Source organism: Myotis brandtii, unplaced genomic scaffold, assembly GCF_000412655.1.
Source record: "Myotis brandtii unplaced genomic scaffold, ASM41265v1 scaffold463, whole genome shotgun sequence".
Classification (NCBI taxonomy): Eukaryota; Metazoa; Chordata; class Mammalia; order Chiroptera; family Vespertilionidae; genus Myotis; species Myotis brandtii.
Window position 1 is genome coordinate 74,797 of NW_005367694.1, and position 18,444 is coordinate 93,240.

Below are 18,444 nucleotides of genomic sequence, written 5' to 3' on the forward strand. Positions count from 1 at the left end.
AATGAAGCCCATCAAACACATGAAAACTATCAGACAAGCCATTGATTTTCTTCACCTTTGAGAGCAATGAGTGGCAAGGTTCTAGAAAAAAAGCATGAAGCCCCCATATGGCCTTTAATTGAAAAAGTGAGTCTCAAAGTGATGGTTAAATAAATTCTGTGTTCTACTTGTGCTTGGTGGTTATGCTTTCACAGGATAACATCTCATCCAGTTATAAGGTTAATGCCAATATTTAATGTAATAGTTTACATTGTACTAAAATTTGTAGATAAGATCAAGCCTGGCTGGTTTGGCTCCATGGTTGAGCACTGAACCATGAACCAAGAGGTCCCTGGTTCGATTCCAGGTCAGGGCACATGCCTGGGCTGCACGCCTGGTAGGAGGCATGCAGGAGACAGCTGATCAATAATTCTTCTCATCATTGATGTTTCTATCTCTCTCTTCCTCTTCTTTCCTCTCCCTTCCTCTCTCTCTCTCTAAAAGTCAATACGAACATATTTTTAAAAAAGAATCACCACCAAAGCCAAACAAATGTCATGAATTAAGAAATAAACAAATATGGGCTGCCTTTCCTGAATTACCACGACTTCCTAACTAGTTTTCCGTCACTGCTAAGAACCTTTGCTCTGACTACAAAACAATCTGATTCAAATCGGGCCTTCCAAAGGCCAACTCAACCCACGGGCAGAATTCCCAAGGCAGGAGGGTAGCCTTACCAGGCAATGCTGGAGACACACGTGATCGTTGGACTCCTGGGCGATCCTGATTGCCTCCTGCAGGGCGAGCTCCGCCTGTTGACTAATGACAGACTGAACATTACCATCTCATTAACAATCACAAACATGCACAAGTAACGGAAGCAGGAAGACATCTGTACAGTAATTCATTTAAGAGCAGGTCTCTGCTTTGGAAGCTGTAGCTATGGACTTATTCCCTCAGAGGCAGTCCCTTGCCCCAGCAGCAAGAAACATTAACAGTGGACATATAGAACCTCCCCCTTCTAAGGTGGATTTCTACTAAAAGGGGCATCAAGGAATAGCTTTTCTTGATCTCAGCTGCTAAGAGTTTTATTTTAACTCTTAAGGCCAGGGAAGAGACACAGAGAGAATACGATATTTTACTTTTCATTGCATTCCCGTCTGCATTATTAAAATTTTTTTTTACTATAGCATTTGATGCTTCTATACTTTTTCAAAACTAGTTTTAAAAAGTATTTTGAGGATTACCCACTTCTGAGATTCCTTTTTTCTGCTCATGTGGTTCCCCTCCATCTCTGATGTCTCTCCCACCCTCTCAACTTCTGCAGAAATTCAGTCAAATATTCTTGGCCCCATTGAACTCGCACTTGTGAAAATTCCCACATAAGTGCTATCTGTACCCCATCTTGCAGTGTATAGTTAAATACTACTGTTTATTTAATCAGTGTTAACTATTTTTTTCAACTAGTTTATTAACCATAGAGAGCACAAGTAAAGTCTTAAACTTTGGGCTTTTCAGTGGCAAGTGACAGAATAGAAATCTTATCAATGCTGGGTCACTGAGTATCTTAAAATCAATTTTATGGGTATCACTTCTTTAGAGAAGAATTTATATAAGTAATTTTCTTTCAACACCAGTGCAATAGCCTCACACAATTCATTTTAATTGGGGAGAACTAAACTGTTCCAAGTAACTACTTATTTAAATACAAAACCCAGATACATTCTTACCTAGTTTACACGTCATTTACATCCCTTCAGTAATGAGATGAGCAGAACATAGGCTATTTGAGGGCAGGAAGCATGTCATCACACACAGGCCCCCAATAAATATCGGTTGATTTAACTTTATTGAACATGTGATGACCAAACAAATAATGGTATGTTTAGAGAAATGGCTTCTGGGAGAACTGTATACTACAACGACTAAAGAGAGATTATTTTTCCCAGATAGGAAGAAAAGGTAGATTACCAACACAGAAACACAAAGTCAGGCAAAATCCTCAAAGGACCTTATGGCTTTTCACTGCTGCTAGGCAGAAAAACCTCTGGTAAAAATTTTCAGTAACAGAATATTTCCATATAATTTATATGACATGGCTTTGAATGCTCTGATGAGGTATTCAAAGACTGGCCCACACACAAGCTCCAGTCTACGTCCCTTTTAAAATGCAACAACCAGAAGTTAATAGAATTTTTTGGGTGTTGTCTGGGCCATACAGCAAGTGCAGAACTCTCAATTCTTGAACTCTGGACATTGCTTCTATTAATACACTCTAGGGTCTCTAGTCAAAGATGCCAGTAGCAGAAACCACATTTCTTCCTGATGGGAAAAAGCCACAGGGGCGACGACACTCTTTCGATTAGTAATTTCCTACCTTTTCACCATTATTCACATTATCTCATTGTTTCCAAAATAGCCTCCATGTTTCGAAAGATTTTATCCACTTAACTCCATTTACAAAATAATTTTATTTCAGAGAGGAAGGGAGAAGAAGGGAGAGAGAAACATCAGTGATGATAGAGAATCATTGATTGGCTGCCTCCTGCACTCCTCCTACTGGGGATAGAGCTCTGATCGGGACGTGAACTGTGACCTCCTGGTTCATAGGTAGACGCTCAACCACTAAACCACACCAGCTGGACAGTTTTCCTATTTTTATTCATCAAAATCATAGGCATATCTTAGCAACGGCATAAGCCAAATGTCATCTCACTGAGCTGCCTGAATTTTATCCGAAAGCACAAACATGACTTTTAATAAGCCAGACCAGTCTTTTATCCAGTAAAGACACACTTTCTTTTGGCTTTTTGAAATACTGAAAATAGCTTTTGTATCCTCATTATTATCTCCAAAAAATTCTTTTGGGAATCTCTGGCCTAATGACCTAATTATCTTTTAATTCAATGGCTGTCGTTCTTAGAAGTAATGAAAGAGGCCATGTACTAAGACAGTCATGTTACATAGTGACACCAGGGGGCAGACTGTTTAAGGAGAAGGTTTTCATTAACTTCTGTCCAGTGAAAAAGCTTCCCTTTTGGAAGTTACTGACAAGTCTAGTCAAACAGTCAGCTTCCTTTCTTTCTTTCCTTTTTATCCTTCTTTTAAATACAGCATTTTAAAAAATTCATCTTAATTAACATTTGGAAGTACATGTCTTCCATTTCTACACGGATACAAAGCTATAAACTTACTAGTGTCCAAAGCGGCAGTGCAGGGCGGCCAGGTTCAGAGCAGCGTATCTCAAGCTCCGGCCGTAGCCCTCTTCCCCGTTACTTTTGCTCTCGGCTCCCGTAAGAATCAGGCGGTCAAAGTAATGCAGGAGGCTGTGTGTAGAACTAAACACATCTTGGACCCGGAGGTTGTTTAAGTAGCTGAGATAATGCTACAACAAGAAACAATCCACATAGTGTAAATGTTCCGCTTCCTCTTGTGTAAGACTAATTCAGTTCTACTGGCTGCAAACATCCACGTATCCCCCACCCTTCTAACAACAGGGTCATCGTTTAGATTCACCTTTTCTCCACAGGCAGAATAAAGCAGGTTCAAGATACATTGGTTTCTCACCAGGAGGGGTCCCCAAATGAAAAAACCGGAGTTCCATTAGCACTTGTGTCAGCATTTTATCCTAAATATACATCCACTATGTCACTGGTTATATTAGGACCCATGTGAGGGTGGAGGGGAGAACTCACTTAGCTCAGGTATTTAAAGAGTTTACTGAGCTAATTATATTCTATTTTGAAACTGTTTTCATTTTGTTTGATTCACTGAATTAAATCTCCCTCTGGCCCTAGCCAGTTTGACTCAGTGGATAGAGCATCGACCTGTGGCCCAAAGAGTCCTGGGTTCAATTCCGGTCAAGGGCACGTACCTTGGTTGCAGGCTCCTCCCCAGACTGGGCCCTGGTCAGAGCGCATGCAGGAGGCAACCAATCGATGTGTTTCTCTCACATGGTTGATTCTCTCTGTCTTTCCCTCTCTCTTCCACTCTCTCTAAAAGATCAATGGAAAAACATCCTCAGGAGGGGATTAACAAAAAATAAATAAGAAAAATTTAAAAATAAATAAATAAACTTCCCTCCAAACAGGCAGATCCCAGTTACTAGGGAACCAAACATATATCTTTCAACGTGTGGATAAAGTCAAATGTCAAATCCAGGTTTGAGGGTAAAAATCCATTAAGAAATGGAATGATTTTTAAACTTAAAAAAAACAACAACACACTGACAAAAGTGGGGAAAAGAACAAATTTTTAGCCCCTAATTTTTTTAACTGATTTTAGAGAGAGACAAAGAGAGACAGAGAGACAGAAATATCAATTTGTTGTTCCACTTATTTATGCATTCATTGGTTGATTCTTTTTATTTTATTTTTCCCATCACCACTTACCCCTTTAGAGAGAAAGGAGGTGAGAGGGATAGAGAGATAGAAACATTGAGAGAGACATCCATCCACTGACTCCTGCACACCCCCCATTGGGGATTGAGCCACAACCTGGGCACGTGCCCTGACCAGGAATCAAACAGGGTACATCTTGGTTTAATGGGTTGATGCTCAACCACTGAGCCACATTGGCTGGACTCACTGGTTGATTCTTGTATGTGCCCTGACCAGGGATTGAACCTGAAACCTTAGTGTATTTGGGACAATACTCTAACCTAACAAGCCACCTGGCCAAGACAGGCCCCAAAGATTTTAAAAACTCAGTCTACTGTGCCCTAGCCGGTGTGGCTCACTTGGTTGGGTGTGGTCCCATGCACTGAAAGGTTGCCGGTTTGATTCCCAGCAGGGCATATGCCCATTTCGGACTCAATACCCAGTAGGGGTGTATGGGAGGCAGCCAGTTGATGTTTTGCTCTTACATTGATGTTTCTCTCTGTCTCCCTTCCTCTTTCTCTAAAAAAATAAAATAAAATAAATACTCAGTCTACTCTATCTATGCCCATAATTCACAACATCAGAGATGATGAAAGAAAAAGAACATCACTAGATGGAATGAGTGCGAAGGGCAGTTTTACAACCTAAGCTGGGTTGCTCACTTGCCAACATGATTTCTCTCCAAGAGCATGGATGGATCCTCATTTTCGTGGCTACTGAACATAAGTAGCTTTGCCATTATTTTTTCAACTCAGGAACAAATTCTGGAAAAGACTCACCGCTTCCGCAAAATCAGGATTAAATTTCAACAGGTTGTTCAATTCTTTCTGCAAAGAAGCTGGAGGGAGGGCCTTAGTTTCGTCATTCTTTAACAAAGAGGCCTGAAATTGAAACACGACAACTCAGTAGAAAGAAATACATGGAAATGTTATAGTCAACAGCATCAGCTGGTTATTTTCTTTTCCGCAGCTACTCTCTCCTCTTGACCCTACAGAACACTGTTTCTCTTCCTGAAACAGTAAGCCTCCCCATCCACACACTCCTCCCATGCAAATTCCTGCTCATCCTTCCAGCCCCAATTCAGACCTCACCAGCCACCTGCTTCTATCACCGCCTAGACCAGGAAAGGTCCTACAAGGACCCCTGTTCTAACCATTCTTATATTTCCTATCAAGATGTATTAAAAGTGCCAGTCTGGCCTCAATCCAGACTTTGAGCACCTTCACAGCAGGCAGTGAGCATCTCCAGCAGAGCAGAGGGCCTTATGGCACTCAGGTGCACCACGTCTGGATAACTGTTTCACAAGAATGACAGTAAGCAACGATTACATAAGATATATAGAAAACTAGTTTCAAATTAAATATTAGTACTTAACTGGGTTATAGACACTTAATTCAATTCTACCTAGACAAATTTTTCTTTATAAGTAATAATAATTTCTAATTCCATTTTAATTCATTATATCATTACAGAAGATTCTAAAACTATTGGAAAGCATACAGAAAACAAAAGTCATCTGTAATCCCTCCACCCAGAAATAACACTATTATTAATTCTTCAGTGTATCTTATTCCAGTGCATATTTTTTCTATGTATGTATATATGTATATGTGTCTGTATACATATATACACACACCATATTTTTAACAAAGTTAGAATACATAATTTTACTTTGTGTTCTTTTCATTTAATATTACAAACTCTGTCTCATTATCAAGTAGTCTTTACAGCCAAAACCGGTTTGGCTCAGTGGATAGAGCGTCGGCCTGTGGACTGAAGGGTCCCGGGTTCGATTCCGGTCAAGGGCATGTGCCTGGGTTGTGGGCACATCCCCAGTGGGAGATGTGCGGGAGGCAGCTGATCGATGTTTCTAACTCTCTGTCTCTCTCCCTTCCTCTCTGTAAAAAATCAATAAAATATAAAAAAAAAAAAAAGTAGTCTTTACAAATGATTCTTTTTTTAAAAATATATTTTATTGATTTTTTTTTATAGAGAGGAAGGGAGAGGGATAGAGAGTTAGAAACATCGATGAGAGAGAAACATCGATCAGCTGTCTCTTGCACACCCCCTACTGGGGATGTGCCTGCAACCAAGGTTCATGCCCTTGACTGGAATCAAACCTGGGACCCTTCAGTCCGCAGGCCGACGCTCTAGCCACTGAGCCAAACCGGTTAGGGCTACAAATGATTCTTAAAACAAAACTATTAGCCCTTTGACTGTCATATTTATTGCAAATACTTTCCCCATTTTGTAGTTTTCCTTTTAATCTTGTTAGAACGTGTTCTGACATGCAGACATTTTTTATTTTCATGCTAAAAAATCAAATTATCTTCTCCTACATGTTACTTCCACAGCTTTTATGTTTAGAAAGTCTTTCCCCATCCATAAATCAGTTAAAATTTAATATTGTAGTTCCTTCTAGTTTAATTACAGCTTTAAATATTTACATTTGCCCCTTTAATCCACCTGTAATATACTAAGGTGTGAGGATCCAGCTATATTTTCTTCTTGATAGCTAGACAAGTTTTTCTAATTTGTTTAAAATTCATCTGCAGGTATGTTCCTATCACTTTTAGCTAGATCACTACATTTTTCTGCAGAAAGAAATTTAAGGACAAAATCAGGGAAAACTAGAAAAGTCTAGCAAAAAATCAAAAGTCTGCTTGAAGATAACATGGGAGAAAAATGTTTAGCTTACGTTACTGAGAAAATGAAAGAGTCTGCCTTAAAACCACCAACAAAAAATGTTTGGGACCGCCCAGCCAGTGTGGTTCAGGGGTTGAGCGTCAAGCTATGAAACAGGAGGTCAGGGTGTGATTTCCAGTCAGGACACATGCCTGGCTTGTGGGCTCATACCCAGTAGGGAGCGTGCAGGAGGCAGCCGATCAATGATTCTTTCTCATCATTGAAGTTTCTATCTCCCTCTCTCTCCCTTCCTCTCTGAAATCAATAAGAATATATATATTTTTTTAAATGTTTGGGATGAAGTGCACTGATATCTGCAACTTGAAATGCATAAAAAAATAAAATAAAATAAATGGTGGCCGGATAGAGGATGGGTAGATATGTGTTGAACAGAGAAAAATATTAACTATAGGATACAGATGAAGAGTATATGGATATTCACTGTAAAATGCTTTTCAATTTTCTTTTTTAATGTCCATAATAAAATGTTGGGGAAAGGGAAGCACATCTTCTAAATCACATTTTTTGGCTGTGTTAGTCATGTACCATTATTGAATGAACCTGCATTAGAACTTTAATCGAAAAATAAAACTACAAAATAGGAAGTAACAGCATTGTTAGTGAAGAAAAGAGGGCCAAGAACAAGGGGTAATGCAGAATTACCAATAAACCCACCAACATAACAGGCATATGCCATGACAACATCAGACGATTATTTTTAAAGTTCACGATAAATTAGAGAATTAACATTACCTGTTGAGAAAGAAAAAACTCCGCTTGTTTTTGGGACAGGGGCCCACTGCAAGATACCTCCTCTTCTCTACAAAATAAAAAACAAAAATAATAAATACATATAATACACCATAGCAAAAATGATAATGCTTACAAAGTCAAACATTCTTTATCAGAAGAGTTAAGACACGTTTTTTTAATTGATTGATTTTAAGGAGAAAATAAGGGAGAGAAAGAGAGAGAGAGAGCAAGCAATGATTCGTTGTTCCACTTATGTATTCATTGGTTGATCCTTGTATGTGCCCTGACCGTTAACTTTGGCATATCAGGACAACACTCTAAACACTGAGATATCTGGCCAGGGCCAAAAACTTTTACAACTAATTCTCTCCTCTCAGGAATAGAAAAGACATACTTAAAAAATGATGTTGAATGACATGACAAAGTTCACAATGATCGTGGACAAATATAGACCTAAATTCTACACAGCTCTCAGCAGATCTTTCTAAAATGCAAATCTATCATGCTATCCCTGATTTTAAGCCCTTCAGTGGTACCCCATCACCTCCAAAATAAAGTCCACACTGCTTAGCGGGGCAGGTGCAGTGCTTCATGGGTGATCCCACCTCCTGCCTCTCTTCTTTGCCTTCTCTTTGTCACCTACACCCCAGCCCTCATGAACACCTTACAGGTCTGTCATGATAAGGTGCCCCTGCTGCTTCCACAACCTGCACTGCCCACCTACTATTGGACTATTGGACACCATCCATCATTCAAAATTACACGAGTCACAGCCTCCAAGAAGCTCTCCTGACATGTCTCATTTGAGCTCCCACTGTCTCCTAGATGCTTATCATAGCACCTATGCACTGCCGAGCTGGGCTGTTCTTACCTGCATGTGTATGTGAATACCCAGGGCTATATGTAGGCACACTCAGATTTTGGGAAATAAATGAATGAAGAGTTTCTAACTCCATGCTACAGAGTCAAGATGGTGTTGTATTCAAAAGCAGGAAAAGGAGGCTTCACCTAAGGAATAACCATTTGCCTAGAAGCTTAGATTACACAGGACTGATAAACAAGAAATGTACTAATATAAACCTAGACTTGACAAATCTATACATGCACAGTATAAAACAATCTTGTTTTGAGGTCAAAGTATGAATACTACTCTTTTATCACTGAAGAAAGTCTTCTCTAACTAGGATTACAATTAAGTATAAAATCAATATTTACCCATAAATAGTATTTGTATAAGCACTCTGTGTCAATTACAGCAGATCTCAAACTGTTTCATGCAAACTATATGTAAATGGATATCCTAAGAAAATTCTGAGGTTAAAGAATTTGAGGAAAGGTGTATATATTCTATCTTGCTTGGAGATTCATGATTCATTAGAGAAATCCAGCAGAAAGAAACTTCACTTTTACTTAATGTACCATTTACCAACCTCACTTGCACAAAGGATCCTTTCCTCATGTCCCTCAAGAAGCACTAGCATCCCACAGAAGACACTTTAGGAAGAGCTGCTCTAATATTCTCCTAACTTCATTTCTGATAAATATTACCTAACCATCCCCAAGGCAGTGGATCAGCTTTTGCAAATATTGGAGCTTCCAAGAACCAGCCCTGACCCAGGCCTAACAAAGATCAGTGACACAGTAGTGACCTAGAGGGAAATGGAAAAAAATCTCACAGGCCAAGTTCTCAAATGGAAAACAGTTAAGTGTCTGGGCAACAAGCCCTTTTCTCTTAACATATCCCTTAAACAAAATAAGCCCAAGGTTTGAAATAAATATGGCTGTACACAAAAAGGCTAGAGACAGATGAGAATCCGAAGGAAACTGGACACACCACCACTGTCCCATTCTCCTCTAAAGTCCATGACACTCAGTAGTGCCAAATGATTTATTTACTTAACACCATTCCCCAAAAACAGATTTAGGCTGGCTTATAACAAAGGACAAGGAAGCAATACACGAGAAAATCAAAATGACGCAAAGGAAAATGGCTACAAGTGAAGACAAATAGAGTTATTATAAATGAAGATCAAATTTGGTGCCCTAACCGGTTTGGCTCAGTGGATAGAGCATTGGCCTGCGGACTCAAGGGTCTCGGGTTTGATTCCGGTCAAGGGCATGTACCTTGGTTGCGGGCACAAAAAACCCAGTAAGTGTGCAGGAGGCAGCTGATCGATATTTCTCTCTCATCAATGTTTCTAACCCTCTATCCCTCTCCCTCCCTCTCTGTAAAAAATCAATAAAATATATTTTTAAAAAATTTTTTGGCTCTGGCTCCCATACTAGGCAACCGTGGCCGACATGAATGAACAAGCTTGGGAAGAGCAAATAAAAATATCGTGGCCCAAGGCACCCTTCACTGACCCTTCCTTTGCTTCCTCAGAGCCTCACAAATACATGGAGGGGAAAGTAGCCCTTCGGAAGCAATAGAGGTTTTCCATTTAGAAAAAGGGCTCAAGTATACCTTGTTTATTAATCCAATTATCAGCTGAGACAGACTTTTCGGCTTCCTAGTGCTATAACTCAAGGGCACTTAACCTGGATTCATGGATGGGCTAGAAGGAGTCCATGGTCCTTATAAAACTGCATGCAGTTTGCATGAATGTGCTGTTTTTGTCCAGCAGACAGCACGAACACAGCTCTCCAAGATCACAAATGATGCAGTTGAGTTTCCCACATTTGGGGAAACCACCTTCATGATCATGGTACCTTCCCTGCCAGGTAAGCATGAATGTACATTTTTAATGTAGAGATAGTACATGGCATTCATCAGATTCTTTTTTTTTTTTTTAATATATTTTATTGATTTTTCACAGAGAGGAAGGGAGAGAGATAGAGAGTTGATGTAGAGATAGTACATGGCATTCATCAGATTCTTAAAAGAAGCCTGTAAACTGCTCTAAAGGGCTCAACTCTACCACTATATTTGAATTTTACATAGGATTAATCAACCAGCAAGGATTGTTTTTTTGTTTGTTTTTTAAAGTATGTGCAAGGCATAAAACACCAATCAAGGCCCTGGGGGGGAAATACAAAATCTTAATGGTCGCCAGCGAGTTTGACATGCTTGGTCTACAGACTTGGTAAAGGCTAGGACCAGCCCAGGTGCAAAGATGATAGTAAACGATAAATGTCAAGGATGAGTATGGACTCTGTACTTAGAAAAGGGAGAAATCACTCCAGCCGGAGTGGTGAGGAACTGGAAAGCTGGTAAGGAGTGGGGAAGGAAAATGATGAGGAAAGAGGAAGGCATTCCAGGAAAAGAAAACAAGAGAGGCAGAAAGGGAAAAGGCCTGGGGGCATACAAGCAGACCTGGCTAGTGGGGGTAAAGGATCCAAGCCAAGAACAGAAGGTAAGGTCAGAAAGATCGATTGTGGAGGCCTCAAACACCAGGTGGGGAGAATCTGTGGAATCTCTGGAGATTTCTGAGTGATGTAGTGACAGGTCAAAATCAGGGAAGAGGAGAGACTGAGACAGAGAACAGTTACTAAACACCTAAGGCCATGAGGACCTGAGCCCTTCCCAAGTGTGTGACCAGAGGGTGTGACCCAGCCCCTCCTTCTGTCTGTCCCTCCAAGATGTCAGCTTGTCCTGACTTGGGGGCTCTGTGTCTGCCATGTGCTCTGGCAATTCTTCTCAGGACTCACTCCTTCGTCACCGAGCTCCCAGTCTTCTAGAGACCTTCCCAGCCCGGCCGGTGTGGCTCAGCAATCGATCGTTGACCTATGAACCTGGAGGTTACGGTTTGATTCCCAATCAGGGCACATACTGGGGTTTCGGGCTCAAACCCCGGTGGGGGGCGTGCAGTTTTTTTAATATATTTTGTTGATTTTTTTACAGACAGAAAGGGAGAGAGATAGTTAGAAACATCGATGAGAGAGAAACATCAATCAGCTGCCTCCTGCACACTCCCAACTTGGGTATGTGCCCGTAACCAAGGTACATGCCCTTGACCGGAATCGAACCTGGGACTCTTGAGTGCACAGGCCGACGCTCTATCCACTGAGCCAAACCGGTTAGGGTTCATCATCGATGTTTCTATCTCTCTTTCCCTTTCCCTTCCTCTCTGAAATCAATAAAAATGTATTAAAAAAAAAAAAGAGAAAGAGAGAGAGACCTTCCCAAAGAGCACCCCACAGTCATTTCCTATCCTTGTGTCCTACTTCATTTCCTTACTGTCTCCGAAATTACACTACTTCTTCATTCAGTTACCTACTACCTGACCCTCCCACCTAACTTCCCGAGGGCAGGAACTCTCCCTTTTCGCTGACAGCACAGCCCCTCACAGTGCCTGGCACACAGGAAGCACTTGATAAGTATTTTTGAACACATTAATGAATTTGGGAGATTTATATCAAATCTCTGGCAGGTGAAGGAATACCAGAGAATTTCTGCTTTGGCGGGGTCCACTCAGCAGCACAGAGAAGACTGCTTCCAGCAGCAGGCAGACTAGCAGGCTCCACTGCAGCCTGATGAGCTGTAATCCTGTCAGCCTGATTTCTTACCGCAGGACACAGAGCTGCCCTCTGGCAACAACGAGCAAATGAAAAGCTGAAGCTAAATTTCAGTTTGCGCTTCCATCTGTACGTGGATTTTTAAAAACACCTGAAAGATATTTATTCTCTCCCTTCTAAATTACCAGTTAGGTTCCCACTTTTAAATAGGAATGATTTCATTGTAAGATGGGAGATTTGTAGGCTATTCAATAATACTTTCTCCTTTCTAATTTTAATACAAATTTCTAGGGCAAGAAAAATAATTTCCCTGAAGAAAACATACCTAAAATCATTCCAATAACTATAAATAAATAAAAAAATAGAAAGGGCTAAAGTGAGAAACTTCTGATAACACAATAAAACATTAGAAAAATCACAAAGAGAAAAAATTGAAATTTTCCTTTTTAAAAGAATCAAGGAGTGTATAAAATATATCTTGCAAAGTAAAGAAATATCCTATAACAAGTAAAAGCATTTCTTTTTGGACAAAGTATAATACTTAATTAGAATAACTTTTAAAGAATATCTTTCATATCAGTGAGCAATTCAGTTTACTAAATATACACTATTTTCTGAAACCATGCACCTTAACAGTAAATACACTGGCTTACACGCAAATGAATTCTTAGAATAGGATAAAAACAAAAAGATGTGATTAGACCTAATTAAATCAGATAAATTTAGGAGAAAACCAAACCATAATATGAAAAGTCTGAATTTTAACATTTCTAAAGAAGTGACATTCTACTACTTTAAGCTTATAGAGTAGCTCAAACAAAGATCATACTGTTGCTTGGAAGCCTTCCTTATGGGACTTAACTAGAAGAGAAATTAGAGAAGAACAGTGAATAGTTGTTGAATGTTTGCCACATACCAGGAACAGTTCTAAACACTTTATATAAATTTATCATTTAATTCCTACATCAACCCTCTGAGGAGGTGATATCCTTCCCATTTTGCAGATCAAGAAATTGAAACACAGAGTTGAATAACTGGCCCAAGACCTCACAGGGAATAAGGGATGGAGCAAGGATTCACACCCAGGATTCTGACTCTAGCGCCAGACCCTTCACCCCATACTGTACTGCCTTTCCAAGAGATGAGAAGCCTTTATAGACAACTCTAAGTAGTGAGGTTTTGGAAGGAGTTAATAGTACTGTAATCTTGCTCCCATAACCAGGCCCTGGCCAGGAAGCTCAGTGGATTAGAGCCGTGGTCGGCAAACTGCGGCTCGTGAGCCACATGCGGCTCTTTGGCCCCTTGAGTGTGGCTCTTTCACAAAATACCATGTGCGGGCGCACGTACAGTGCGATTGAAACTTCGTGGCCCATGCGCAGAAGTCGGTTTTCGGCCTGGGCGAGTCTATTTTGAAGGAGTACTGTTGATATTTGGCTCTGTTGACTAATGAGTTTGCCGACCACTGGATTGGAGCATTGTTCTAATACGCCAAGGTTGCTGGTTTGCTCCAATTATTTACTGTGCTATTTCGCAGGAAAGGGACCCCTGTCCGAAAAACCCAAGTTACCTTATGGACACATCAAGTTCTTCTTTTTCCATTTTTCTTTCGCCCTCTTCTCTGCTGGTCAGTTCCATATCAGCATCCTCCACTGTCTTTTTCTCACCATTTTGGAAGTACTGTTGAAGGGCAGTGTACAGTTTAAACACTTGGCTAAAAGAAAGCTTACTGTAGGCCAAGATCATGTGACGCAGAAATAAGCCTACAAAATAAGACACAGACAAGGTGAAGGCATTAAATGAAATCGGGATACACAAATTTGATGACTATTTGTTGCAATTCTTCCTTCAAAAGAATAAAAAAAAAGACACCTGAAGTTGCTATTCCTTCTGCCTAGAATGTTCTTCCCCACTCTTTACAAATCTGGTTTCTTCTTATTCAGGGCCCAGTGCTCACACCCACACTCCACCATCGTTATCCACATAATATATTTTTTCCTGACTATTATAACTATCTGAAATTATCTTATTTATTTACTTTTTTTCATCTGCCTCTACCCTACTCAAATGCAATCTCCATAAAAAAGAAGGTCCAGCCCTAGCTGGTTTGGCTCAGTGGATAGAGCGTCAGCCTGTGGACTGAAGGGTCCAGGGTTCAATTACAGTCAAGGGCATATGCCCAGGTTGTGGGCTTGATCCCCAGTAGAGGGCATGCAGGAGGCAGCTGATCAATGATTCTCATCATTGAAGTTTCTATCTCTCTTTCCCTCTTCCTTCCTCTCTGAAATCAATAAAAACATATGGAAAAAAAAAAAGAGGAAACTCCAGCCCTGGTCAGTGTGGCTCAGTTGGTTGGAGTGTCCTCCTGTATACCTAAAGGTATCAGGTTGATTCCCGGTGAGGGCTCATTCTTAGGTTGCGGTTTCATCCCTGGTTGGGGCACGTACGAGAAGCAACCAATCGATGTTTCTCTCTCTCTCTCTCTCTCTCTCTCTCTCGCTCCCTTTCTCTCTAAAATCAATAAACATATCCTCGAGTTAAGATTAAAAAAAAAGAAAAGAAGGTCCATGTCTATCTTTTAAGTCCACATCCTGGCACATAGGATAGAAGTAAGTTATCAATAAATAACTGATGTTGAATAACAAATACTACTATGAAATAAAGCCAGGTGGATAAAGCATGGATATAAAGCCAACAGAAAAGCATCAAAAGATGTCACATTTGCCTTCACCTTAAAATTTACTTACTTCTCTTCATAGAAGTTTAGTTGGTGACCCTGACTTAAGAGTTACGAAATGCAGACAAGTGACCCAGAGGACTATGAGAAACAGCCGAGAAACCCTAAGAGCCCCCCAGACCAGGCCAATACCTTGGCTATCACAGACAAAACTTGTCTTTTCCACAAGACAATTGTTTAAACACAGATCAAAATGGCAAGGCAATAAACACAAATTAAAACATGTGTTTGTTCAGATACTGCAGAGTAATGACAGATGTGATCTAGAAAGCTGCTCACTTCAATGAACATATTCTCTGCTCTCCTCAGAAGAACTTCATACCTACTACACTTGTTTTGTGAACCTCCGGTTCAGTTCCAGAAAAAGAATCTGACAGGTCATCAAAAAATTGTTCCATATCCTTCAGTTCGCCTTCAGCCATCAGTTTGATTCTGAATGAGAAAATTGAGGTGTGTATTTTAAGTAGGCCCTTTGAACACCTTCCCATGTTTCATATTTACCTAAAATAAATATATTTAAAAGCAATTCAGAGTTTCACATAAAAATGGTGGCACATAAAACTTAATCATCCAAAATGTCATTCCCATATTCTGAAAAGTATCATTGCTGATGTTTTCTTGATCATAAAACTTGTCAGCCAAAAAAATCGGAATTCTCTGCAACAATTAAAAAGGAAAAGGTAGCCCTGACTGGTTTGGCTCAGTGGACAGAGCGTTGGCCTGTGGACCCAAGGGTCCCAGGTTCGATTCCGGTCATGGGCGCCAGAAACAAATAAAAAAAAAAGGAAAAGGTAGCCCAAAGTTAGTTTAGCTCAGTAGATAGAGCATCGGGCCTGGGGACCGAAGGGTCCCAGGTTCGAGTCCAGTCAAGGGCATGTACCTCAGTTGCAGGCTTCTCCTAGGGCCGGGCCCTGGTCAGGCACGTGCCGGAGGCAACCAATTGATGTGTTTCTTTCACATTGATATTTCTCTCTGTCTTTTCCTCTCTTTTCCACTCTCTCTAAAAATCAATGGAAAAATATCCTCAGTAAGGATTAAAAAAATAATTAAAAAAAGGAAAAGGTAGATTGAAAAAATAAATTTTGAAGCAGTACATTTAATGTTAACCATTTTTCAAAAAAATTAAACAACCTAAAAGAACAAAGATATCTTTTTTAAATAATTAATTAACATGTGCACTTTTCCATTTTACATCTACTTTGACAACTTTTCATATATAGAGAAAAAAATGTTTACCTGATTTGTACTGAATTTGCAAGCTGAGGACAAGATTCTTCAATTAACTTGTACAGTTTAGTCAGTGTAATATCTGGGCCCTGAGCAAAGGGAGATAGGAAGGTTATGGATAAATTTTAAAGAACTGGAGAATGATAAACAGCAGCAAAGATGAATTCATTTATCAACCCATCTGCTTTAACAGTTATCCCAAACATGAAATCTCAAATCAGAAAAGGGGAAAAAAAACTATCTAAAACGATAAAGTAATACTTGAAAATTGCATATCGTTCTCGTTTAGTCAGTGAATGGTTTAAAATGGGGGGGAAATACATTGAATCTGTAGTCCAAGGATGCATCTTTCCTTCCTTCTTAGTTTTGTAATCATGTAAACTTGTAGCCTCCTGAGCCCTAGTAAAATGGAGATAATAATAATTATCTCCTTTGTTTGTGGCAAAGATTAAGTAAGATAATGCAAAGTGCTCTGTGAACTGGAAAACATTATACAAACAAAGGTGTCCTATTTTTTCAAAACATATCTCATTTGATCCTTCCCAAAACCTTGTAAGATAGGCAGACATACTATATGTCCAAGTCCATATAAGGTACCATTAGAGACCCAGAGTATGCGACCTCTGCTATCAAGAAGACTACAATCTTGACCCTAACCAGGTAGCTCAGTTGGTTGGAACATCATCCTCCGATATGCCAAGATTGCAGGTTCAATTGCTAGTAGAGCACATATAATAAAAGCACATATAAGTGGAACAACAAATCTATGTTTCTCTTTCTCTCTAAAATCTATCTATAACTTTAAAAAAAGACTACAATCTAATTGAGATTTAAAACTAAACAAAAGGGCATACCACATTTCACTTATTCTACATATTTATTTAGGTGCTGTAGTAGGCTTCCAGGGCACAAAATGAAGAAAAATAGGACAAAGTATTGCCCTTATAGAGGTTATAGTCTAGTAAGGGAGAGGCAGCAGGCATATGATTACAAATAAATGGAAAAAACACAACTGATATATGGGAAGGTACGTGCCCCAGGAGAACACATTAAAATCGCCAATACTGAGTAATTATTGTGTGCCACACACTGTGATGTGTTTCCCATGGGTCTTCTCATTTAATACAGCCATCCCATGACATAGTTTCTATTATTGTTCCCATTTTGCAGAAACCAGGACCCAAATAGGCTGGAGAACTTGCTCAAGTCCCACAACTAGTAAGTGCTATAAAATGAAATAAAATGCTTAGCACACAATCGATGTTCACTGTTAGTCTTATGTCATTATTACTACTTATTAATGTCCTCTAGGTCGGATACAGAACCCATAGGATTCATGTGTCACACACACACACACTCAGGACTACGTGTAGCCAGCCCCATTCTGCAGAAATCAGAAGACCTGAAAAAGCAACTCTTCGCCCAATCGCTCAGCTAACAAATGCTGGAGCCAGATATGAACCTGCGAAAACATGCATGTCAAGCACCTGGCCCATAGTAAACACTCATTAAGTGTTAGCTGGTGGCATTATCTTTCCTTTTTCGCAGTCCTCCAAGGCCAAGCATTAGCTGATGGACCCCCGTCCCCCCAGGCCCAAGTAAACGTCAGGCACAGAGCAGGTGCTCAGGGAAGTTTGCTGGAAGAACGGGAGCCAGCGGGGCCCCTCACCTGCAGCAGAGGCAGAAGCAGCTGGTTGAGCCTCCGCCGCTCCATGAGGCTCACGGCAGCCTCGCCCGTGCGGCCCATCTCGTTCAGCAGCACCAGCACCGCGATCTTATACGGCGTCACCCAGTCCTTGATGCCGAACACGTTGGCATGCACCACGCCATTGGTCATCATGGGGTTGAAGTAGAGGCTCTCGTGGACACTGGCCATGGTGTGCCGGACTCCTGCCTCCACAGCCCGCCCTCCGCCTCAACCAGCCCGGGCCGTATCCCAGGGAACCGGCTACTTCGCGCTCGCGGCATCCTGTCGGCCAATCAGAGAAGCCATATTAGAGCCACAGCCAATCAGAATGCCCAAGAGTGCCGTGGAGGGTGGGGACAAAGACGTTGCACCTACAAACTAAGTCCCTACAGAAACTCTTGCAGAAGGAGAGCAGGTTCCCGGGCGACTTTGACTAGAACCGAGTTAAAGTGGGTCCACATTTGGGGGTCGGGGCTGAACCTCCTGGGAGCTGCCATTTGTTCATTTCATTTGAAAACAATGAAAATTGAATTTTTAAAAGATTG

At 40.6% G+C, this 18,444-nt stretch overlaps 1 protein-coding gene across 3 annotated transcripts in view; it reads right to left on the minus strand.

Annotated features, from left to right (window-relative positions):
* The window catches only part of ANAPC5 (anaphase promoting complex subunit 5), a 28,029-nt gene extending 9,865 nt beyond the window's left edge, over positions 1-18,164 (minus strand). Inside the window, exons 1-8 of one of the 3 annotated variants that reach the window (XM_014547035.1) lie at positions 17,882-18,164; positions 16,222-16,301; positions 15,308-15,417; positions 13,819-14,011; positions 7,797-7,863; positions 5,138-5,239; positions 3,174-3,364; positions 717-798 (exon numbers count right to left, since the gene is read on the minus strand). In XM_014547035.1, the coding sequence (XP_014402521.1) occupies positions 717-798; positions 3,174-3,364; positions 5,138-5,239; positions 7,797-7,863; positions 13,819-14,011; positions 15,308-15,417; positions 16,222-16,301; positions 17,882-18,088 (1,032 nt within the window). In that variant the 5' untranslated portion in view covers positions 18,089-18,164. Of the gene's footprint in view, positions 1-716; positions 799-3,173; positions 3,365-5,137; positions 5,240-7,796; positions 7,864-13,818; positions 14,012-15,307; positions 15,487-16,221; positions 16,305-17,881 lie in introns of those variants that run through there. The other 2 variants (XM_014547036.1, XM_014547037.1) reach the window with 2 other exon arrangements.
* Between the last annotated feature and the right edge of the window lie 280 nt (positions 18,165-18,444).